We start from the raw sequence: 26,511 nt of genomic DNA, 5'->3' as shown, positions 1-26,511 counted from the left end.
GAGGCAGCAGCGCTACCACTGCGCCACCGTGCCGCCCATAAATGCAAGTTGTAGTTTTTATTATTTATGTATATAGCTTAGCTTGAAGCAAGGTTCATATTAATGCAGTTTGCCTAAATGATGGTACAGTTGGTAAGATGTCATCACCAAGTTGCACTTGTTTTATTTTATTTTAATTTGGTGAATACTGTGTAATGCACCTGGGCTTGAAGCTTTGAAGTAATGGTGCAACTATCAGTAATACTATTATGTATTTTATTGTTATTATTTATTAGTTTAAATATTATGCAGTTTAATGATGGTAAAATTGTTTAAAAAGTCACTTTAACGTGTCAGTGGACAGAGATGGTTAACATTAACAGAAAGTGTAGTTGGTTTACAAAAAATATTTACTATTTATTCCTTTTCTAAGACGTGTTCAGTGCAATCCAACTTTTGACAAGCACCTCTGGATATTTTACTAAGTCTAAATGCCTCTTTGGATGGTTGAAAATGTTATCAAAATCATAGTTTAAGCTTGTGCAAAATTTGTTCAATTAAAGGTTCTATATTTTGACTGCATCTGTCATGCAATGCGATTCCTTCTCTTTAGTGCCACCCCCTTGAAAACTATCACTTTATGGGGCCATGCAAACCTGGATTAATACTTGTGTGCACATTAAAATGTCTTTTTGTACGATGTACAATTCTCATAACAGTCTAATAGGTTATTCTTAGCCAGTCTACTGCAGTAATTGCAGTGGAAAATGTGGTTAACATCCACTCATGCATGGGGAAAAAAATACCGTCTAATACCGTGAAACCAGCAGAATTTAGAAAAATACCGTGATATAGAATTTTGGTCATACCGCCCACCTCTACATGGACAACACTGAGGGTCCAACGGATGTGGCCTCACAACCTTTGGGTCCATCAGCCTGTGTGACGCATACCATCTCAAAAAGACTTCAGTCAGCTCCGAGGTGAAGAAATTTGGATGCTCCCTCAATGTTGACAATGACAAACTAAGCAGACCCCAAGCAACTAAGTTGTGAGAGAACTGGAAGTCCATCTGGGGTGGGTACAGTTGGCTCGAAAGTGTCGAGTCGTCCAGCTGGGACGACCTTGGATCCAGTTCTGACGAAAGAGTCAGGATCACCAAGGAGTAGGACTTACAACCCTGAGTCAAGAGGGGGCGCTCACGCTAACCTTTATCTTTTATCTTCCCTCCGCAGCACTGAGGAGAGATGCCCAGTGAGGGCAACTGACTCCGCCCCTTCCTGCCTTCAAAGCCGGTCACTCTCATGTTTCAGTCAGCATTTCTCCCCTGGCTGGGGTTCAAAGTTGTGCTTCATGTTAGTATTGTCGAAGTACAGTGATGGCCAAAAGTTCTGAGAATGAACCAAGTGTTGTCTTTCACAAAGTTTGCTGAGTCATTGTTTGTAGATCTTTTTGTCAGATGTTTCTATGGTGTACTGAAGTAGAATTACAAGCATTTCAGAAGTTTCAAAGACTAAATTGACAATGACAAGGAGTTTAAGCACAGAGTCCATATTTGCAGTGTTGGCCCTTCATTGTTTTTTAAGACCTCTACAATTCACCCTGGCAATCAACTTCTTGGCCCAATCCTGACTGATGGCAGCCCATAATCAATGCTTGGAGTTTGTCAGAATTAGTGGGTTTTTGCTTGTCCACCCGCCTCTTAAGGATTGACCACAGGTTCTCAATGGGATTAAAATCTGTGGAGTTTCCTGGCCATCAACGTTTACTTCCCCGAGCCACTTAGTTCTCACTTTTGCCTTATGGCCTGGTGCTCCATCATGCTGGAAAATGACGACACTGCTATCGTGGGCTGCATCAGGAGTGGGTAGGAGGAGGAGTATAGGAACCTAATCAAGGACTTTGTTAAAATGGTGCGACTCAAACCACCTACAGCTGAACACCAGCAAAACCAAGGAGCTGGTGGTGGATTTTAGGAGGCCCAGGTCCCTCATGGACCCCGTGATCATCAGAGGTGTCTGTGTGCAGACATATAAATACCTGGGAGTGCAGCTGGACTGACAATACTGATGCTCTGTGTAAGAAAGGACAGAGACGACTATACTTTCTTAGAAGGCTGGTGTCCTTCAACATCAGCAATAAGATGCTGCAGATGTTCTATCAGATGGTTGTGGCGAGTGCCCTCTTCTATGCGGTGGTGTGCTGGGGAGGCAGCATTAAGAAGAAGGACGCCTCACACCTGGACAAACTGGTGAAGAAGGCGAGCTCTACTGTAGGCATGGAGCTGGACAGTTTGACATCTGTGGCAGAGCGACGGGCACTGAGCAGACTCCTGTCAATCATGGAGAATCCACTGCATCCACTAAACAGGATCATCTCCGGACAGAGGAGCAGCTTCAGCGACAGACTGCTGTCACCGTCCTGCTCCACTGACACACTGAGATCGTTCCTCCTCCACACTATGCGACTCTTCAATTCCACCCGGGGGGGTAAATGTTAACATTATACAAAGTTATTGTCTGTTATACCTGCATTGTTATCACTAATTAATATTGTTTCTTTATCAGTATGCTGCTGCTGGAGTATGTGAATTTCCCCTTGGGATTAATAAAGTATCTATCTATCGATCTATCTAAAAGGAATTGTGGGTCACCAAACTCTTCTTTGATGCTTGGTAGAAGTTGCTCTCGGAGGATGTTTGGGTCCCATTCTTTATACATGGCTGGCAAAATTGTGAGTGAGACGACTCCCTTGGCTGAGAAGCAACCCCAAGTGACAAGAATGGTCTCAGGATGCTTTACTGTTGGCATGACACAGGACTGATGATGGAAGCACTCACCTTTTCTTCTCAAATATGGCTGGACAACTTAAGGACGTTCTCAGAGTTGTCCCCAAGCCATTTCCTCTTTTATTCTTGCTTTAGCAGGTGAACCTTTAACCCAATTCGAAGTGCTAGACCTCTCTGTGACAGATCTCAATCGGAAAGGGGATTCATCAGAGAGAAAGAGAATGACTGGACCCCAGCAGTCCAATCCCAGAATATCAGTCCATCTCTAAAGTTTTTCTTGACTTCTTTGCTTCCCTTCTTGACACCCACCAGGCTATCCTCCACAAGTCTTTGCCTCATTCACACCTGCCTGCTGCCATTCCTGAGCCAGCTCTGCACTGGTGGTGCCCACTGCCCAATCAACTTTAGGAGATGGTCCTGGCACTTGGTGGACTTTCTTGGGTGCCCTGAAGTCTTCTTCACAACATTTGAACCTCTGTTCTTGATGATCTGATAAATGGTTGATTTAGGTGCAGTCTTACTAGCAACAATAGCCTGGCCGGTGAAGCCCTTTTTGTGTAAAGCCATGATGACTGCACGCGTTTCCTTGCAGGTAAGCTTGGCTAACAGAGGAAGAACAAGGATTTCAAGCACCAGCCTCCTTTTAGGGCATCCACTCTGCTATTCAAACTCAATCAGCAGGACAGGGTGACCTCCAGCCTTGTCGACACTCTCACCTGTGTTAACAAGATGATCACGGAGATGACATCAGCAGGTCCTTTTGTGGCAGGGCTGACATGGGTTTTTTGGCATGAAGTTCATTTTCATGACAAAGAGGGACTTTGCAATGAATTAATTGTAATTCACCTGACCACTCTTCAGAACATTCTGGAGTAAATGGAAATATGCCATCATAAAAATGGAGGAAGCAAACTTTGTAAAAATTCCTATTTGTGTCATTCTTAAAACTTTTGGCCACAACTGTAGCTGCCGACCTCCACAGCTCCACTCCATCGAGGAGGTGGTCACTTTAGGTTACACATCACAATGACAACACCCGGTTAGGTTACACTGTGGTTAAGATTAGGGCTGAAGGGGAGGAGTAATCTGATTCAACTCGAGTGAACCATGTGACAAAAACCTGCAATCTGATTGGCTGTCCAGCAGAGCTACTGAATCACAGAGCCGTGGAGGTCTGCAGCAGGACCCATTTCAGTTCTGCTGGGCTCCCGGCTCCCTATTAACCTGGAGAAGTTTGTAGGAAAATGAATCTCTGGAATATGGACGGTAGTCATGGTGGGGCAGCGGTTAGTGACGCTATGTCTCTGCTGCAAGGAATTGGGTTTCTGTTTCTGAATGGATTACTTCTGGGCCATGTAGACAGTCACCCTGGAGGGCATTTGGGGGCTACTTACAGGCAAACAAAGTAAATGGAAGGCACTCAACATGCCAAACGTTTGTGTAAAAGTGCCATTTGGGATACGCCGAGTTCAACGTTTTCCAGAGGATTTGTCCAGTGGTCCTTTCTGTTATCGACTTTCACTGGTAAGGTGTTGCATGTTGGTCAGACATGCAGGTTAGAATACGTCAGGCCTCTGTAATGCAACAAGAAATTCAAAATTCAGAGTTCACTACAAAAAGCTAAAAAAAAATTAGAAGCACAATCCCACTAACAAAGGGCCTAAATGCTGGATTAAATAAAGAGAGTGTCACTGTAGAAAATACATAGAATTGCAAGGATAATCCCACCAACTAGAGGGGCCGCCTCTACTGGAATCAATATGAAAGTCGTCCCCCTGCAGCAAAAACAAATTGAAAGAACAGCTCCCCGGCCCCCCCACTAGATGCTGCAGCCAAAAGGGCTAAATAAGGGAAAGGCACAAAAGCAGAAAACACATCAAATTGGAAGAACAATCCCACCACTACATGGCGTAATTAATGGAGTCAAGAAAATACTCAAAAGCAGGAAACTCAACATTTAAAAAAGACAAACCCCACCGATAGGATGGAGCAGTTATTGGGATAAATGAATAAACGTACTGGAGAAAGCACATAAAATTGGAATAACAAACCCACCACTAGGGGGCACAGCTAATGGATTAAATAAGGCAACCCACGACGCATTGAAAGATCACACCACTAGATGGCAAAGCTAATGGACTGAAGATGTCCAAAGCAGAGAACCGAGGATATTAAAAAGGCAACCCCACCATTACAGTGTGCAGCTAATGAGATAAATGGGCAACTCACTGCTCAAAAATGCAGAAAATTGGAAGCACAATCCCACCACTAGAGGGCACAGCTAATGGATTACATGAGGGAGCTACCCAAAGCAGAAAACGCATAGAATCGAAAGAAACATCTCTCCACTAGAGAAGGCACAGCTTATGAATTAAAGGGGGCTCTCCTAAGCAGAAAGTGACTAGAATTGAAAGAACAATCCCACCACAAGATGGTGTAGCTAATGGTTTAAAGGAGATTAGTCAAAACATTAAAAAGACAATCCCACCACTAGAGTGAGCATTTAATGAAATACATGGAAAAACTCTTACGGCAGAAAAATGGAAAGACAGACAATCCCACCACTAGAGGGCACCACTAATGGGCTAATGAAAGAGAACCTGAAGCGGAAAATGCCTAAAATTGAAAGCCCACTCCCACCACTAGAGGATGCAATTTATGAATTAAATGATTGAATACACAAAGCAGAACAACAACGCATACAACTGATGAAACAATCCCACCACTAGATGGCATATCCAACGGATTAAAGGATATGAAAACTCGTGAAATTGAAAGATGGTGTAGCTAATGGATGAAAGAAGATGCCCAAAGCAGAAAACTCAGAATATTAAAAGGGCAAACCCACCACTACATTGTGCAGATAAGTGAATAAATGGGAAACCCACTGCCCAAAAATGCAGATAATTGGAAGCACAATCCCACCACTAGATGGCATATCAAATGGATTAAAGGACATGAAAACTCATGAAATTGAGAGTGAGCAGTTAATGAGTAAAATGAGAAACCCCACTGAAGATAATGCTGAAAATTGGAAAAACAATCCCACCACTAGAGGGCACACCTAATGAATTAAATAAGCAAAGCCACTTAAGTAGAAAACACGACACATGATGGCATAGCTAATGGATTAAACAAGATGTCCAACACAGGAAACTCAGGATACTACAAGGGCAATCCCACCACTACAGTGGGGGCTCTCTTAAGCAGAAAATGACTAGAATTGAAAAAACAATCCCAGCACAAGGTGGTGTAGCTAATGGATTAAAGGAGATGCCCAAAGAAGAAGAGTCAAAACATTAAAAAGACAGCCCCACCACTAGAGTGAGCATTTAATGGAATGCATGGGGAAACTCTTACTGCAGAAAAAAGTGGGTTAAGTTAAATGAGGGAGCTACCCAAAGCAGAAAATGCAAAAAATTGTAAACACAATCCCACCAATAGAGGGCACCACTAAATGATTAAATCAGGGGTCGCCAAGTCCGGTCCTAGAGGACCAAAGTGGCTGCTGGTTTTCATTCTAACCCTTTACTTAATGACTGACCTGTTTTTACTGCTAATTAAACTTCTTTTGAACTAATTTTAATTAACTTGTTCTTGAAGACTCAGACACCTTAATTTTTCTTTTCCTTAATTAGCAGACAAACTATAACGAGATCCAAAATGAGCCAAAACAACTGGTGTCCATCATACAATATCTGAAAATGAAGAAAGATGAAGGTCTCAGGAATGTTGATCTGCTCAGGACCACAAAACATTTCAACAGAAAAGAGAAAATCCAAAATTTCTGAAATGTCAGCCGTTGCACAATGAGAGCAGCAACAAGCAATGGAATTAAAGAACGAGTTTAATTAATAACAAGAATCAACGCCTTATTAAGCAGCTGGTTGGAGTGAAACTGGTTGGAGTTTGAGGCCCTGACTTAGCTGGTCTTCTGTCGGCTCACTCACTTCACATTAAAATTTCTGTTTGGGTGCCATTTAAGGAAAGAAATTAAGAAACTCAGAGGAATGATGCAGAAATTCATGGGAACAAATCTTAAAAAAGCAATTCAATTAAAACGAATTCACAAGAAGTTAATTAACAGCACAAACAAGGCACTTTTTTTTAAAAAAAAGAATAAAGGTTAATAATAATAATTCTTTGCATTTATATAGCGCTTTTCTCACTACTCAAAGCGCTCAGCAATTGCAGGTTAAGGACCTTGCTGAAGGGCCCAACAGAGCAGAGTCCCTATTGGCATTTACGGGATTCGAACCGGCAACCTTCCGATTGCCAGTGCAGATCCCTAGCCTCAGAGCCACCACTCCGCCACTTAGAAAGGTTAGAATGAAAACCTGCAGCCACGGTGGTCTTGCCGATGCCTGGATTAAATGAAGGAGCACCTGAACAACAACATGTATTTATATAGCACATTTTCATACAAACAACGTAGCTCAAGCAGAAAATGCCTAAAATTGAAAACCCAATCCCACCATTAGAGTGAGCATTTAATGGAATACATGGGAAAACTCTTACGGCAGAAAAATGGAAAGACAGACAATCCCACCACTAGAGGGCACCACTAATGGGTTAATGAAAGGACCTGAAGCAGAAAATGCCTAAAATTGAAAGCCCAATCCCACCACTAGAGTGTGCAGTTTATGAATTAAACGATTGAATACCCAAAGCAGAACAACAACACATTAAAACTGAAGAAACAATCCCACCACTAGATGCCATATCTAATGGATGTGAGAAATTGAAAGGGCAATCCCACCTCTAAAATGAGCAGTTAATGGGTAAAAATGAGAAACCCCACTGAAGAAAATGCACAACAATGAAAGCACAATCCCACCCCTAGAGGGTGTAGCTCTTTGTGTAAATAAGAGGTTTCTGCTCTACTGTAGGAATAATAAAACTAGAAGAGAATACACACCACTGATAGATAAGGAAAGGCCCGACTGCAGAAAATGTGTAAATAAAGAAAAGACCCACCCAGCACTAGGGGGGCACAGCTGGATTAAATGAAGGTGCTGTTCCACTGCAGACAACACTTCATGTTGGGAGATACAAGGACACCACTAGATGGCGCTGATAATGGGTTACACAAGGACACTCTCTCACAGCAGCACCCACATGCAGTAAAACTAGCAGAACAAATTCCACCATTATGGGGGCAAAGCTAATGAGATTAAATTCAGGAGCTACCCACTGCAGAAAACAAAACTGGACACTAGGGTGCAGATAATGGGCATGTGGCCTCTCTCTCTATTTAAACTTAGTTTAGAAGCATTAAATGGTCTTGTTTTAGGTTTAAAAAAAAAAAAAAAAAGCTTCAAGCCAATGAAATCATTCTAAATATTTACAGCTCCTTGACATTCAGACCCCACCTAAGGCCTCAGCGCTAAATGGAACAGTCTGTTCCTACAGTTTATGAAGAAATGCCATCTTCTCATTTTACGCAACACTAAAACAGCCAACCAGTCGGCACTGGCAGAGTCCAGCTGGATCAGATCACTTCAGCCAGGGCAACGTGACTCCTCTGCTTTGGCAAAACAAGCCAGCTGGCAGGATGGGCACCAGGCCAACGGTGACCTGGCACATTGGGCGTGTCAATGAAACCACCACAAAAAATTAAAAAAAATATAATAAGAGGAAGCCCAATGACCACGGCCACTACATTACTGCAGTAAAGGTGCATGTCGGGCAGTGACCATTAAGTGAAACCAGACTCTCCAGTTCTCACTCCCGCTTTTAACCTTCTACCACATTCCAATCACCAGGAATAACAAGCGAGAGAAGACAGGGTTGGCAGAGCTGGGCTAAGAATAAAATTAAACCACCGCAATTCATAAATATTCAAGTGGCACTGACGGCCATTGAACTCCCGACCAAGGTCATCCAAGTGCAGTAGCAGGGAAAGCCAACAACTCCTTTATGGATTCAGCTCAGAGAGTACCACCAAGGTTTTGGGGACAGGGTTCTCTTTCGATTTCCCTCTCTCGTGAGTGGGTACGGCAGTACCACTGCAGAGTTTTGTCAGACACCAGCACTGGCAATAGTGAACTTTTCACCCAAGTCACCCAGCTGCAGTGGCAGAGAAAGCCTGCACTCCTTTATGGTTTCACTTCAAAGGGTTCACCCTAAATCTTGTGTGTTGGTGTGGCATTGCCATAGCTGGGCTGCGTCAGACACCGGCACTGGCAGTGGTGGCACTAGAGACAAGTCAACTTTCATTCAAGTGCAGTGACAGAGAAAACCTAAAGCTCTTTTTATTGATTCAGTTCAGACCCACCACCACCTCCCAAGCTATAGGGGACAGGGTCCCATTTAATTAGCATGACAGTGCCATAGCGGGGTTATGTCAGACACCAGCGTAATATGTGGGAGGGTGAGGAAAGACAATAATATATAGCATGAAGTCAACAGCAGGGGGACTTTATGGGCAGAAGGAAATGAGCCATAAGGGGCAAAACAATCTGAAAAAGGAGAAATTGATAAAAGTGATGGAAAATATGTGCAACAGATTTTTTGGTAAAAAGGATGTAGTAAAGGGGATGGCCGAGTATTAACACACAAGATGGACCTCTAGGACTGTGTCCTTGACGCAAATGGAGACGAGCCCCTGACCCAGGAGCAAATCCAAATGGACTCACAAATAAACGCCCCAGAGTGGTTCTTCAGGGCAATGCCATATGGGAACCATTCCATCTTACATGAAGATTCCAGAAAGAACGGGCAAGTAAATAAGCATGAAGAGATGGGAACACCAATAGCTCTTGATTTTTGAAAGGACACTCGCTGCATACAATGAAACGGGTCAAGTTCAGGTCTTCTTAATCTGTTAGTGTCCTGTTAGTTAGCCTACCATACATTAAAGATTTCAGCTTTTTTACTTTGTGCTGTCCTCTACTATAACCTACTGTCTATGGTATGGTATGGTATGGTAGGGGAGAAGCAAAAGGTTTAGATTAGTCAAAAAGGTTTGATCTCCGGTTTTTGACATTTTAAAATCCCCCCGATACCGAAAACATTGGAATCTCGATGATGGGTGTGTGTCACAGCTTCTTGAGGACTGCCTAGAGTTAAAACAACTGGATGGAAAAATAAGCCTGTTATGAGATAATGATGTGCAGATACATTTTTTTTCAGCCAAATCGTGCAAGGGGCAATCTAGAACAGTGTTTCTCAACCTCGGTCCTGGGGACCACCTGTAGCTACAGGTCTTTGTTCCAACCAGATTCCTAATCAGTGACAACACCTGATAACATTGATCTTGCTTAATTAGCTGGTATTATTTTTCTTTTATTCTACATTCAGAAAAGCACAGCAGCACGATTTTTACATTTATAAGACATTCAGAAATATTTTTGCTATAGATTTAAATGCTTAACTCTCTTTAGTTGATTTCATTATATTTTGCCCTTTCTCTGTGCAGTTTGCTCCCTTCATTGTATCTTCCATCCATCCATCCATTTTCCAACCCACTGAATCCAAACACAGGGTCACGGGGGTCTGCTGGAACCAATCCCAGGCAGGGTGCCAACCCACTGCAGGACACACACATACACAAACACAACCACACACCAAGGCCAATTTAGAATCGCCAATCCACCTAACCTGCATGTCTTTGGACTGTGGGAGGAAACCAGAAGATTGTGGGTTCGCTTCCCGGTTCCTCCCTGTGTGGATAGTACTTTGAGTACTGAGAAAAGTGCTATATAAATGTAATGAATTATTATTATTATTATTATTATTGCTGGTGCACACCTGGAGCACATCCAGGTATGGATAATACGGGCCGTCTCCCTTCATTCGAGGCATGAGTTGGGTGGAAGCAGGACGAGGTCAGAGAGAGACAGAGAAGAAGGCAGTCCAAAGAAGAGGCAGTGTGGTTGGCCTGGACTTTGGGGTTTATGGAGCACTTTTGGACATTGTACATAATAGTAATAATGTAAATAAATGTGTGGTGGTGCAAAAGAACATGTCTGCCTGTCTGTGTCCGGGGCGCATTCCTCAATATATATATATATATATATATATATATATATATATATATATATATATATATATATATATATATATATATATATATATATATATATATATATATATACACACACACACACAGAACATCTTACAGACTCAATGCAAAAGCAGATGTGCCATCTAATGCAATGATCAATCGCATGAATTTAAAAAAAGTTTGTGATGCACCATCTGTTGGAACGACAAATGCAATGCATGTGTCCGTTATATGCCATTTGGTATGGGATTTGTAAATGCAGTGTTAATGTTTGTGGTGTGCCACTTATTGCAAAGACAAATGCAATACATTTAAAAAAAAATGTCAAAGACAAATGCAATACATTTAAAAAAATGTGATGCACAATCTGTTGTAATGACAAATGCAATGCATGTGTCTCTGTTATATGCCATTTAGTATGGGATTCATAAAAGCTCTGTTAATGTTTCTGATGAATGAAAAATACAATGCATTTTATTGCTAAAAGTGCATGTGTGTGCCTTATGTTGGAACGAGGAATGCAATTCATATACAGTATATCCATGTTGTATGTAGACCTAAAGCTTAGACAGTTTGAGGAAAAAAAAGACACTTGTCAGTTATGTACATATTTATACATACGTACACACTGTACCAATATATACACATTATATGACATACACACATAAAGAAAGGTAATCACAAATCATTGAGGTTCTATCTATTTTGCTCTCAATACCCAAATATACATACATACAGTACATATAAACACAGGCCTCTTATTATATATAACCTCTAACATAAATATGCAAATATATGAAAATAGTGAGATAATTATATACACTTGTATACTCCTATAGATCACTTTGTATACTCCCATAGATCACTCGTATTTTAAATTAGTACAAATGTGTGTCAGTCTTTCTACACGCGCCACTTCTTACAGATTCAACGCAAAAGCAGACACTTAAAACATACAGGATTGCCAGTGACCCAATAAAACAAAGCCCCCTCCCTGCATATCTTCCACTTCGCCCCCGCCCATCCCAGGTCGCCAATGATCCCCTCTCTGTCGAGGTCAAATGTGCTGATGCAACTTCAGTGGAGGTTTACACACAGTGTCACAGAAACGTCACAAATATGTCATTGTAGAAGTAGGCGATGCTTTCCTTGGTAGTTGGAGAATGAGGAAACATTTAGGTGGCACATCTCCGTTTTTGCCTAAAAATAAGTCAGAGAAAATTCTAAAACGTCATTTCGGTTGCTTCAAAATCCTTGAGAGGCGGATCTGAGCCTCTTGAACGCAGACACGCGCATCCGTCTGCCACAAGGGAGTCAATCCCGTGGGACATCAGGTCATCGGAGGCAGCTTTTAGTTGTATAATGATCGTCTGTTTAAAAGCAAAGCGCACAAAATAAAACACATACGCAGCTGTCATCGTTAGATGCGTGCCCTCGCGGTGTGCCAAGCAGATCTAAATGCCAAACACACTTTATAAGAACAAATTGCACTACTGATTACATGTGACGGATACGCCAGGAGTTAAGACATATTCCTCTCAGTTGATGGCATGACGTAAGCAGCAAGTGCAGTGTGTGTATTTTCTCTCTCTCTCTCTATTATATATATATATATATATATATATATATATATATATATATATATATATATATATATATACACACACACATACATCTCTCTCTCTAGATCTATATATCATATTCCCTGAGCAGCACAAGCATAGCACATGTGGTCGTCTGACGTGGACGTTGCGTGAAACGGCAAACCAGAGCGCAAGACGGGGGAACGCGACTCGCCTGGCTCAGAGGGGGCTCGCCTGCGAGTAGCCGGTGTCTGGTTACTTGTAACCTTCACCGAGAAGGTGAGAGGTAACAAAAAAAAAAAAAAACACTATCAGATCATCTACTCTTCTGCCAAAAAGAGTATGTAACCAAGTCATTCACGTTTTGTATCCGTTGCTCGGTAAGAATACACATTTCCCTGTATTTTAAAGCAAAAGTACGATTTGAATTATGAATGACTTCAGTCTAATATCCCAATGTAGCTAAAGAGAGTCGCCACGACAAGGATTTTGTCCACATCACAAAGCAAATCCCCGCCACCCAGCACACCAAACCCGGATATGCGACGTCTGTTTGCGCCTCCACGTCGCTTTTGGCGGCTGATCTAATTAAAAGCTTTTGTACATGCGGCTCATTTGACCACAATACTTAATCACATAATATTCTACTTTAATTCTTATTACTCAAACAGTATCTATAACGGTTTATTTCCGTCGCTTTGTATTGGATAGCTACTAAAAACTTAATCATAATCATCGCAATGTTGTATGGCTTTGTACGAAACGATTAATTTCAATAATCCACTTAGTACACGCAGCAACAGGAGTTGCATTTGCGTATGGAGGTTTATAGGCTATTATTTGACACTAGTATTAAATCACAAAGTACTCTAACTTTATATGTATTAATTGTCATCCTTCAGACTGTGTGTTCTGATGGGTTATTTCCGTCGTTTTATTTAAGGGAGTCTACTAAATACAGAAACATCACCATTATCAAAATCGTCAAGGCGCTGTATTAAACGTTTCATTTCCTTAATAAACGACTGCTAAACACACAAGTCTTTTCTGCTGGCGTAATGAAATTCAAGTTACGGGATAAACTATTCCCAATAGTTCAGAATATTTCGAATCCTTGAGATGTCAATGGGTATTTTTTTTAAGACACGAGAGTATAGTGACAGTTGGCAATACTGCCACTTCACGACACCTTAGTGACAGATGCACTATTTGTGAGGTTTAGGAAAGCCAGACAGGTTTATAAAATTTACGAAAAAATAAGTTAGTGAAGCAATAGATCGCTACCCTTCTCTGATTCGCCACTTTTCACTTCAATTTCAGTCCTCGCCATGGTGCAGGGTGGAACAGCGACTGATCCACGTGCCGAAAGTAAAAATTTACCCTTGTCAGAAAACTATTTATTAAAAAGCGTTTAATTAAATGCACACGTAATACATGCTGATTTATGTAAACGCTTCCACGATATAATTTTAATTTAGGCCAGTTGTCGGGAAGCTGGTATCCAGGAATCCATCAGGAAGCACAAGATGATGCAATTTACTTGCAGCTTTCATAACGTGTCTCGCACGCGCTTTCTCCTATGAAGCTGAACGCGGCGACAGCCAACCCCGAACCTACTAAGAGATTAAACACGAACTCACCTAATAAGGTCCAGAAATGAATCCACCACATCCTTGGACTGTGGGATCCCTCCGTCCAATCCTGACAGCGTCGGTTTGGCGCTGGCTCCACTGCCCGGGCCGACGATGAAAGCCATTGACACGCCGATAGCCGAAGCGATAAGCGTGGTGACCAGAAAGAACAGCATTGCCCAACCGCCGAGTTTGCCCAGAGCCTTAGGGTCCAGACTGGCTGCCCCCGATACTAAACTGCACACCACTAAAGGAATGATAATCATTTTTAGCAAGCGGATCAGGAGTTCCCCGGGGAAACCGAAGTATATGACCTGGGCTTTGGTCAGTTCTAGGTTCCGCACTCCGAGTCCAATCAGCACACCAAGGATGACCCCGGCCACGGTCAGGATGACCAGCAGGTTGGCCTTTATGATCCTCTTGACTCTTTCCACAGAGCACCCCATTTTACCCGACTTCGGAGAAGTCGGCGCGCCGTTGGCTTCAGGGTGAATTTCACCGTTGGATTGTGCCTTGTTGAAGCCTTCGTCTGCGATATCAGCCATAACTAAAAGTCAGTATGTAAACCGAAGAAAGAAAAGGTCCCGAAGTGTTTGGAGTGGCCGAGTTCTGTAAAACAGGCGTTCAGTACACCATCCTTCTATAAACTAGAAGCAGCGCCGGCGGCGTGGGGGAGAAATAGGAACGCGAGGAAGGCTCATTTGACGTCAGAGGGCGGGGTTAAGGAGGAGTCGTTTACTAAAGGCGCGCTGTGCTACGCATTGAGAGCTGCTCCAGCCCGCGTTTCATCAGCAGGTATTAGGTTTAGGTTAGGTTTAGGTTTATTTGTCATATATAGGTTAACACAGGGTCAACATACAATGAAATGTGTATGACGAGAAAAAACAAGTCACTCAGCCTAGATCCAATAAAGCTTAAAAAAAAGATTACAAGTTAAAAATAGACAAGCCATATAAAATAAAATGTGTATGTTTTAAAAGAAGTTATAAGTTATAAAGTGCAGATGCATGTTCCAGTCAGTATTCAGAGTGTGTGCAGGTACAGTGTGTGTGTGAGTAGTGCAATGTAGATGTAATGCAATGTAGATGTAATGTAAGTGAATGTAAGTGTTCAGGTGTTGCTGTTGAGGAGTCGAATGGCCTGGTGGTAAAAACTATTCTTAAGTCTTGTAGTCCGAGCAGCCAGACTCCTGTATCGTCTGCCAGATGGTAACAAGGAGAACAGCTGGCGTGCTGGATGGCTGTGGTCCTTTATGATGCTGCTTGTCTTACGCAAGCACCGATGGAGGTAAATGTCTTCAATGGCAGGAAGACTCTTGCCCGTGATGTGCTCTGCTGCCTTCACCACTCTCTGTAGTGATTTCCGGCTGCTGGCAGAGCAGCTCCCATACCAGACGGTAATGCAGCCCGTCAGCAGACTCTCGACCACACTCCTGTAAAAGTTTGAGGTGATGTTGGCATTCATGCCAAACTTCCTCAGCCTCCTCAGGAAATAGAGCCTCTGGCGAGCTTTCTTGACCACAGTGTCTATGTGAAGGGTCCACGAGAGATCCTTGGTGATGTTTACTCCGAGGAACTTGAAGCTGTTAACCCTTTCAACTTCTATGCCGCAGATGTAGATGGCCTGGTGTTCTCTGCCTTGTTGTTTTCCTGTATTGTGTATAACTGACGCCTTTACCCAAGGCGATTGGATACAAATTATTACATTTATTTATTTTTATTAATATCGCACACACTTACTAGATTACATTTATTTGGCCTACGCTTTTCTTCCAAAATGAATTACAACATTTGAGTTACAATTGGTTACATTTATTTTCTTTTCCAATTGGAGCACAGGTGGTTAAAGTGACTTGCTCAGGGACACACAGTGTCAGGGGTGGGATTTGAACCCACAACCTCATTGTTTGAGCCTTAACCACGCACCAATTTACGTTTTGAGGAGAGCCAGTTGAGGTAATTGCTCCAGTCACACAGTGAGTTTCGGGCAGGAACGGAGCCTGTAACTTAAAATGTCATTAGCAGGGCCAGTCCATTGAACACAACATTTGTTCTTTTATAATGTGGAAGGAAAACTGGATGAGAAACACACGCGTGCACGTTTAAGAACAGAGTACTCAGAGACTCTGAGCGGGATTTAAACTCAATGTTGGGCTGTGAGGCAGCATCGCTCACCACTGTGTCACCGCACTTCACCTATAAATAAGCATAATTAATCAAGAGAGATTTGAGAAATATGTATATTTAAAAAATGATCTACTATAAATGAAATGATCATTAGAAGATAAAAAGAAATGAAACGAATAGCCACTGTGTCACTACGCTCTCCTTTATGGAACAATCAAGCATTAGATCTTTGATCAATACTTATTCAATTAATTTACAATAAATTAATGACTAGTAGAGAACATGAAGAAATGGAATACATTGGCAAATTGGTTGAATTTCAAAAATCAATATGACCTGTCCTTATGCTGTATGAACTGTAATTGTGTTATATAAAGCAACGTTTTTCAGAGAAGCCGCATTATAAAGTACTGGCTATGCTTCTCGTCTAAGATGAGCTGAAATTTAAATAATCAACTTAGACCTTTAACATTTGCAGTGCACCATGCAATATATATGTCTCTGTTACATGCCATTTGAAGTGTTAAATGTTTGTGATGTGCCATCTATTGGAATGGCAAAAGAAAAGCATTTTATTATTAAAAATGGTTATGGTGTGCCATATGTCGGAATGACAAATACAATGTACCTGTCTCTGTTTTATTTCATTTGGTATGGGATTCATAACATCACTGTTAATGTTTCTGATGTGCCATCTATTGGAATGACAAATGCAATTCATTTAAAAAAAATGTTTGTGATGTACCATCTGTTGGAATGACAAATACAATGCATTTTATAAAAAATGTATCAGAAGTACTATGTAAGTAACTAAATACTTTTTCTTTATATGATATGCTGTATACTATACTGTATACAATCTACAATGGGCACAGGAGCAACAAAACTGGACTATGAAGCAATGGAAGAAGGTGGTCTGGTATGATGAATCACATTTTCTTTTAAATCATACAGACAGGTGGCAGCAGGATGTATTATGGGAAAAAGGTAAGACGGTAGAGGCAGGGTGATGCTCTGAGAAATGTTCTGCTGGGAAACCATGGGTCCTGGCATTCATGTAGATGTTACTTTGGCATGTACCACCTACCTAAAGATTGTTTCAGACCACCTACACCCTAGTCACAGCAATAGTATCCCTTGATGGCAATGGTCTATTTCTGCAGGATAACATGTCCTTCTACACTACAAAAATGTTCAGGAGTGTTTTGAAGAACATGACAAAGAGTTCAAGGTGGGGACCTTGCAACTTACAGATGTTAAACAATCTGCTGCTAACATCTTCATCCCAGGTGTTACAGGACACCTTCAGAGGTCTTGTGGAGTGTACGCCTCGACAGGTCAGAGCTGTTTTGGTCACATGAGGGGGACCTGCACAATATTAGGCAGGGGTTTTGAATGTTGTGAATGACTGGTGTATACACATTTTGAAAATTTAAATTAAATCTATCTATCTATCTATCTATCTATCTATCTATCTATCTATCTATCTATCTATCTATCTATCTATCTATCTATCTATCTATCTATCTATCTATCTATCATATAGTACCTTTCATATCTATCTATCTATCTATCTATCTATCTATCTATCTATCTATCTATCTATCTATCTATCTATCTATCTATCTATCTATCTATCTATCTATCTATCTATCTATCTATCTATCTATCTATCTATCTATCTATCTATCTATAGGGCACCAAAATAAAAGAAGTGTCAGTCCAGGCCAGGGAACAAAATTGGATCAGACACAGGAACCAGAGGCTGATGCTGCAAGGAACCTCATCAGAATTGGGTGATGTTAAGAGTGTTGTCCAGCAGGGGCCAGTGTTGGGGCTGCTGCTATTTTTAATATCTATAAATAATTTGGAAAGGAATTTAAGTAACAAGATGGTTAACTTTGCAGATGACACCAATATAGGTGGATTGGGAGATAATCTAGAATCCATTGAATCACCACAGAGGGACATGGACAGCATACAGGCTTGTGCAGATTTGTGGCAGATAAAATTTAATTTAAGTAAATGTGAAGTATTAAAGGTAGGAAGTAAACATATTAGATTGAACACACAATGGGAGGTCTGAAAATCAAAAGTACACCTTATGAGAAGAACTTAAGAATTAAAGTGGACGCAACAGTATCAGCTGCCAGACAGTGTTCAGAAGCCATTAAGAAGGCTAACAGAATGTCAGGTTACATAGCTCCCTGATGTGTGGAGTACAAGTCACAGGAGGTTCTGCTCAAGCTTTATAATACACAGGTGAGGCCTCATTTGGAGTACTGGGTGCAGTTTTGGTCTCCAGACTACACAAAGGACATAGCAGCACTAGAAAAGTCCAGAGAAGAACAACTAGGCTGATTCCAGGGCTACAGGGGATAAGTTATGAGGAAAGATTAAAAGAGCTGAGCTTTTACAGTTTAAGACAAAGGAGATTAAGAGGAGACCTGACTGAAGTGTTTCAAATTATGAAGGGAATTAGTCCAGTGGATTGAGACTGTGACTTTAAAATGAGTTCAAGAACACAGGGACACAGTTGGAAACTTGTTAAGGGCAGTTTCACCTAAACATTAGAAAGTTATTCTTCACACAGAGAACCACAGATACTTGGAATAAGTAGTGTGGTCGACAGGAGGACTTCAGGGACTTTCCAAACTCAACTTGATGCTACATTTAAAATGATTAAATGGATAGGACTGGGGAGCTTTGTTGGACTGAGAAAAGCTCCTGCTGTTGTGATGTCTCATTATAGAAGGGTCGTGTTGCAGTTCATCCATCATTTTAGAGTATTGAAGGCTTCTGTGTTCATCTGAGCTCCAGTCGCTGTTCTTTTGTCCTCTAGTGTTTACTGTGCCTTCTGTGTATTACAGTAGAGGCATTTCACATTCAGAAAAGCTTCACTTGGCCCATATTTTGAAATTTACACCCAATTTATTTACATATTGCACCAGTTTCTGAGATCATCTCTTGTTCCCTTTGACTGTCTCTAATTTTTGTTGACCATTCTATGTTCTCAAAGACTGAACTGTTGAGAATTTTTCAGACTAGCCAAAATGTCTCCAGAGGTGGCTACAACAGTAATTTTAGAGCTGACAAGCACATTGGTGCATTTTGAATGACATTAATAGACTGTATTTCAAAAACCATCACGGCTTCTTAATGAGTATTTTATACCTAAAGCTAGATGTCTCATTATAGAGCTATACCTTAATTGTAAGTTGTTTTTGTGATCATGAAGTGAGAACTCATTCTAGCAGTCCATGGTGAACAGTTCTGGATAGGATGCCAGTTTGTCACAGCAGGGTTCATTCACACTTATGACAATTGGGAATCACCTGATCGCAATCTGCATGTCTTTGGGAATCAGGTCAGGTAAGGCTGGGGAGCATACACTGGTACAGCGTATTGTCACACCCACCACATGACGAAACAGCTCAGGATCCTCGTTGGCAAAGGAAAGGCAGACACATGGTCCAGCCCAATTTTCTGAAAAATATCATCTATTTGCCACAGCCAGGTGTTATGTGGGCATCCCCTTGGCCTGGTCCAGCCACTCGGACCCTCAAAAATGAGGATCCTGTGAGGCGGATCACCCTCGGGTAATCGCATCACGTGGCCATAGTGCCGTAACTGACACTCCCTTACAATGCAGGTAATGTGACTCATTCGGGACTCCGTGAGCAACACAAAGTCAAACCAAGGTTTCCCCAAAGAAACACAATACCGAAGGAATCCAGGCTTCATCTCAGGTCACAGGATAGCGTCCATGTCTCACAACCATATAGCAAAACAGGAAGCACCAGGACTCTAAAGACTTGGACCTTCATCCTTTTGTAGAGATATCGGAAGCGGCAAACACCCCTTTCCAGTGACCTCATGACCCCCCCATGCTCTCCCAAGCCGTCTACTGACTTCATAGGAAGAGTCACCAGAGACATGAATGTCATTGCCGATGTAAGTAAACATCTCAACAAGGTCGACACTCTCTCCGCAGACAGACACACTGCTGATGGCCGTGCCCAAGAGGTCATTAAAGGCCTGGCTCTTGGTTTTTATGAGGACACTCACAAGCCCAGACCCTCAAACTCCTCACTCAGTCTCCCAGAGAGCCCCCATCAGAGCCTCCATTGACTCTGTGAAGATCACAGCATCATCAGCAAAGTCAAGATCTGTGAATCTTTCTTCATCAACAGATGCCCCACAGCCGCTGGACCCCACGGCCCTGACTAACACTCAATCCATGCAAGCATTGAACAGAGTAGGAGCAGAACACACACACCTGATGGACCCCAGAATCAACTCGGAAAAACACAGAGGTCCTGCCTCCACTCTGCACAGCACTCACAGTACCAGTGGACAGGCATTTTTTGGCAATGTCATAGAAAAATGTGACTACTTGGAGAGGAACTGAACTACGCTGCCTTCAGAAAGTATTCAGATCCCTTCACTTATGTTACATTTTGTTTTGTTACATCCTTATGCTAAAATCACTTAAATTCATTTGTTACCCCTCAGCAAGCACCACTCAATACCCCAGAATGAAAGCAAAAACAGGACTGTAGAATTTTTTTCAAACTTAATAAAACATAAGAAAAGTGAAATCTGACATTAATCCAAGTATTCAGAACCTTTACGCCATGCTTCATTGAAGCTCCTTTGGCAGCCATCGCAGCCAGGAGTCTTCTTGGGATTGACACGGAGAGCTTGGCACACCTGGATTTGGGGATTTTTCTGCCCTTCTTCTCTTCAGATCCTGCCAAGTTCTCTCAGGCCGGATGGTGTTCATCAGTGGACGAAGTAATAAGTGGAAAAAGAAAGCACTTCCACAAACGGAAAAGAGTTGGGGACCATCTCCATATAATGTCCATTGGACAAAAGAAAAACGCAATAGACTTGAATAATGATCAAAAAGCATTTACAGAAATTGACATCATGTGACAGAAAGTTGGCGTTTTATACAGGAACAAAATGGAGGATGGAAATGAGTTGGCAGGAGATGATGTTGAAACTGTTGGACGGATACATCATCATCAAAGAGAGACTGGAAGTGATGTAATAACAGGAAGTGATGTCATCGGATGGAGCCAGAAGTATCGTCATCGGATGGAGCCGGAAGTGGCGTCTGGGTGGCCATCTTGGAACCTGGAAGTACGGTACCTATTATTTCTCTTCTTTTTGTCTGATTAGAGAGAGAGAGGCGTTAGTACTACAAATCATACCTCTGTCTCGCGATGTTTCACTCACCTTCGGGCTTGTTGACTGCCTCCTAAGCGCACGTGTGTGACAACAGCTATTTTCAGAGCTCAGAGATGTTCAATTAGGTTCAAGTCAAGACTCTGGCTGAGCCACTCAAGGACATCCCTAGAGTTGTCTCTAAGCCGCCCTAGTGCTGTCTCTGTGTTGTTGTGCCTAGGATCACCTTCTTGTTGGACAGGTGAATCTTCAGCCCAGTCTGGGGTCCTCAGTGCTCTGGAGAAGGTTTTCATTAAGAATATCTCTGTATTTTGGTCCGTTCACCTTTCCTTTAACCGTGACGAGTCTCCCAGCCCGTGTTGCTGCCACCACCATGCTTCACCATTGGATTGTGTGAAAGAATCAGTCTCAACACACGAAAAATGTTTGGGGCAGCCACCCTTATATTGCCCCTGGCTGCAAAAGGGTATTGAAATAAGTAGCAATGTGATCTGTTTGAGTTCCAAAATTGAACTGTTTGAACAGAGAAAAGATGGTGGCTTTAAAAGCCAAAACCAGAAGTGATGTCATCCAGGGTCAGAACCGGAAGTGACATTGTTGATGTTGAATCAGGTAGGTTTTCCCGTATTTGGCCTGCAGAGACAACAGAAGTAGGTTTAGTGCACCCTGCCACCCCCTGGCCTGGTGGGTAATTACCTTCACTCAGTCCACTCAGCTTCCTCCTAATCACACGTGTGTGACAACTAGTATTGCCCAGGTGATAGGAGATGCCAGGTATCCTTCTGCCATGACACTTGGAGTTGATATCATATAGTTCAATCTGGTTTTCAAAGACTGAACAAATCTTGTTTCTCTGAGCAGCCTTTCATGTGTGGTTCAGTCACTCTTCGATAAAGGCCAGATTGGTGGAATGTTGCAGTGATGGTTGTGCTTCTAGAAGTTTCTCCCATTTCCACATAGATCCTCAGGAGCTCAATCAGAATGACCATTAGGCTCCTGGTCACCACTCCTACCATGAGGCTCTTCTCCCTGATTGCGCAGTTTAGCACAAGGGCCGGTTTATACTTCATGCTCAGAACGCGTACGTACACACATCATGGCTGCCACGCATTCATTTGACGCATTCTCTGAGGACGTCCTCAAAACTTAACGTGACTCATGCAGGAGTTGTAATACCAGCTTAAAATCGTGGGGTTGGGGGGTATGCAGTGTGATCAAGTCAGAATGTGATATCAGAGTCTCCGTTTAAAATCAAAATGTCACAGAAAGGTACTTTGCGCATCCTACAGGATCAATGTGCCTTCTTAGATGTTTGATGAATGGTTAGATGTGGTGAAGAAAGATGCCGACAAACAAATGCATTCGTGGGGCTTTTATATTCAAGCGTTGCATATTACCCAACGTAATGACACAATACATTTTAAAAGTCTTGCATACCATTTTTTCTTTTTTTTTTTGCACCTTCACAACAGCATCAGAGCGTACAGCGGTGTATTTGAGCCACAGAGAAAAAAAATTAGGGACACGGTGAAAAGATCTATTTTGTGATTAGAGTGGAAATTTTTGGCTTAAATCTAGAAATGTCCACTTTAATCTCATAGTTTATTTTGTCATTAAAGTAGAACATCATAAATGTCATCTTAAAATGAACCCAGTTGCTTCTGGAGCTTCCTCCTGAACTGACAGCAGCAGCAGGTGGTGATCGCCACACAGAACACGTTACATTTCTGATATTCCAGCTCTCTGCCGATTTAGAATCCTTAGATTTATACTTGATATCACTTTCATGATGAAATGCATTAAAGTACAGTTAGGTCCATAAATATTTGGACAGAGACAACTTTTTTCTAATTTTGGTTCTGTACATTACCACAATGAATTTTAAATGAAACAACTCAGATGCAGTTGAAGTGCAGACTTTCAGCTTTAATTCAGTGAGGTGAACAAAACGATTGCTTAAAAATGTGAGGCAACTAAAACATTTTCTGAACACAATCCCTTCATTTCAGGGGCTCAAAAGTAATTGGAGAAATTAAATAACTGGAAATCAAATGTTCATTTCTAATACTTGGTTGAAAACCCTTTGCTGGCAATGACAGCCTGAAGTCTTGAACTCCTGGACATCACCAGATGTTGGGTTTCCTCCTTTTTAATGCTCTGCCAGGCCTTTACTGCAGCGGCTTTCAGTTGCTGTTTGTTTGTGGGCCTTTCTGTCTGAAGTTTAGTCTTCAACAAGTGAAATGCCTGCTCAGTTGGGTTAAGATCAGGTGACTGACTTGGTCATTCAAGAATTTTCCACTTCTTTACTTTAATAAACTCCTGGGTTGCTTTGGCTGTATGGTTTGGGTCATTGTCCATCTGTATCATGAATCAATTTGACTGCATTTAGCTGGATTTGAGCAGACAGTATGTCTCTGAACACCTCAGAATTCATTCGGCTGCTTCTGTCCTGTGTCACATCATCACTAAACACGAGTGTCCCAGTGCCACTGGCAGCCATGCACACCCAAGCCATCACACTGCCTCCCTCTACCGTGTTTTACAGATGATGTGCTATGCTTTGGATAATGAGCTGTTCCACACCTTCTCCATACTTTTTTCTTGCCATCATTCTGGTAGAGGTTGATCTTGGTTTCATCTGTCCAAAGAATGTTTTTCCAGAACTGTGCTGGCTTTTTTAGATGTTCTTTAGCAAAGTCCAATCTAGCCTTTCTATTCTTGAGGCTTGTGAGTGGCTTGCACCTTGCAGTGCACCCTCTGTATTTACTTTCATGCAGTCTTCTCTTTATGGTAGACTTGGATATCGATACGCCTACCCCCTGGAGAGTGCTGTTCACTTGGTTGGCTGTTGTGAAGGGGTTTCTCTTCACCATGGAAAGGATTCTGCGATCATCCACCACTGTTGTCTTCCGTGGACGTCCAGGTCTTTTTGCGTTGCTGAGTTCATCAGTGCTTGCTTTCTTTCTCACGATGTACCAAACTGTAGATTTTGCCACTCATAATATTGTAGCAATTTTTCCAATGTGTTTTTTCTGTTTTCGCAGCTTAAGGATGGCTTCTTTCACTTGCATGGAGAGCTCCTTTGACCGCATGTTGTCTGTTCACAGCAAAATCTTCCACATGCAAGCAGCACACCTCAAATCAACTCCATGCCTTTTATCTGCTTAATTGATAATGACATAACGACCGACTTGCCCACACCTGCCCGTGAAATAGCCTTTGAGTCAATTGTCCAATTACTTTTGAGCCCCTGAAATGAAGGGATTGTGTTCAAAAAATGCTTTAGTTGCCTCACATTTTTATGTAATTGTTTTGTTCACCCCACTGAATTAAAACTGAAAGTCTGCACTTCAACTGCATCTGAGTTGTTTCATTTAAAATTCATTGTGATAATGTACAGAACCAAAATTAGAAGAAAGTTGTCTATGTCCAAATATTTATAGACCTAACTGTATTTATATTATGTTTTACATATAAATCGTTAACTTCATTTAAATAATATTGTTAATAATTCTACATGTGGGGGCAGTACAGTGGCGGTGCAGTAGAGCTGCTGCCCCGCAGTATGGAGTCATGTCCCTGGTGTTCCCTGCCTGGAGTTTGCATGTTTTCCTGGTGTGTTTCCACAGTGTGCTCCAGTTTCCTTCCAAAGACATGAAGGTTTGGGGATTTGGTGACGCTAAAATGACGCCAGTGTGTGTGTGCTTGTGTTCAGCTGATGCCCCGTCCACGTTTTTATTTCTATCTAACGCCCGATGCTTGCTGGAATGGGCACATCCCTGGATTGATAAATATAATCATTAAACATCCATCCTTTTCAGAGTTTGAGGTTTCAAAACTCTTTTGGGACGCCCCCCCTAATGGGATGACACTCCGAAGAGTGTCCCGAAGCGTCATCGTCGGGTCTGTGGAAGACAGTTTATCAGTTGCCAGGGCAACCGCAGGCTCCCAACGCAGCAGCAGCTCGCAGCTAAAGCAGATCCGAGTTGATCGCGGTCGCGCTATAAGCGCTTGCCATCCATGGGTGATGCGAGGAACATTATAAATGTAGGGAACAGGATTACTTGGCCACTAACCGGGCCACGACCCTTCCTGATTGCTGTGTCTGTGTACAGGAGAGTGGTAGATCCCGCCACAATAAATAACCGTGCTGTGCTTTTTTCAAGTGAATTAAGTTGGTTTTTCTAAAGTACTGAGAGTCAGCCTCGTGCTTTGGGGTGCAAGACAGGGACTCACAAGTCACAAGAGATACTGTGGCAAGGTGTCCTCAGAATTTAATGGATATTTCCGGCAATTCACAACACAGGGAAGCCAAACTTTTTCTCACCGTGATGATATCTCACACTGCCTCCTGGTGGAATCTTCCAGATTTACATAAAGTATGCATGCAAGTATAAACAGTACACTGTTTGCATAGCAGCAGAGTCCACAGGCGCATGCATTGCGTCACATGAAGTATAAACCCGGCCTAAGGGGAACCAAACAACCAGGTACAAAATTCAAACCCATGATGCCTCTTCTGTGAGACTTCCCAGTGGGTTTGAGAATGTCACACTGTGCTGTTGATGTCTGCTCACACTTTCTGAACTTACTGTATATGTTTTATCTTGGTAGAGTAATATATTGCTCTACTTTCCCCTATTGTATTATTAATAAGTAGCTTTTGCCAGAATGCCTAATCCCACAGACTTACCACTGTTTATAAGGTATTAAAGTATATAACTTATCCGCACCTTCTCTTCTGTATCTATAACCTCAGGCAATTAGATCTAGTAAAAAGACAAGCAGGAGTTAAGTTACACATAAAATAATGTATTATTGATAATATTCATAAATAATAACAATATGAAAAGTACAAGTGAATACTGGCAACTATACAACCTGATTAAATGGCGATGTGTAGTTTCAGGCGGCACACAGACTTGTAGTTACTTAAAATGTCTCTAGTTAAGGCATCATTGGTGCTGAGCTTTCTTCAGAACAGGCCGCATGCCTGTTCCAATATGGCTGCTAAGCTGTGGTCTCCATTGTGTCGTTCTTTCAGTTCATGGTGTGATGGTCTTCATCAGTTTGGTAAAGAAAAGCCATGCAAAATGACACCTTTTATTGGCTAACTAGAAAGATTACAATATGCAAGCTTTCGAGGCAACTCAGGCCCCTTCTTCAGGCAAGAGGTTGATTACATCTTGCCTGAAGAAGGGGC

General features: G+C 42.0%; 1 protein-coding gene across 1 annotated transcript in view; it reads right to left on the bottom strand.

Moving 5' to 3' along the window:
• The window catches only part of slc1a5 (solute carrier family 1 member 5), a 34,246-nt gene extending 19,597 nt beyond the window's left edge, over positions 1–14,649 (bottom strand). The window contains exon 1 of the mRNA XM_028791010.2: positions 13,999–14,649. Coding sequence (XP_028646843.2) covers positions 13,999–14,534 — 536 coding nt within the window. The 5' untranslated portion in view covers positions 14,535–14,649. The remainder of the gene's footprint in view (positions 1–13,998) is intronic.
• Positions 14,650–26,511: the final 11,862 nt, after the last annotated feature.

Source organism: Erpetoichthys calabaricus, chromosome 1 (assembly GCF_900747795.2).
Source record: "Erpetoichthys calabaricus chromosome 1, fErpCal1.3, whole genome shotgun sequence".
Taxonomy (NCBI): domain Eukaryota; kingdom Metazoa; phylum Chordata; class Cladistia; order Polypteriformes; family Polypteridae; genus Erpetoichthys; species Erpetoichthys calabaricus.
This window is presented reverse-complemented; position numbering and strand designations above follow the sequence as displayed.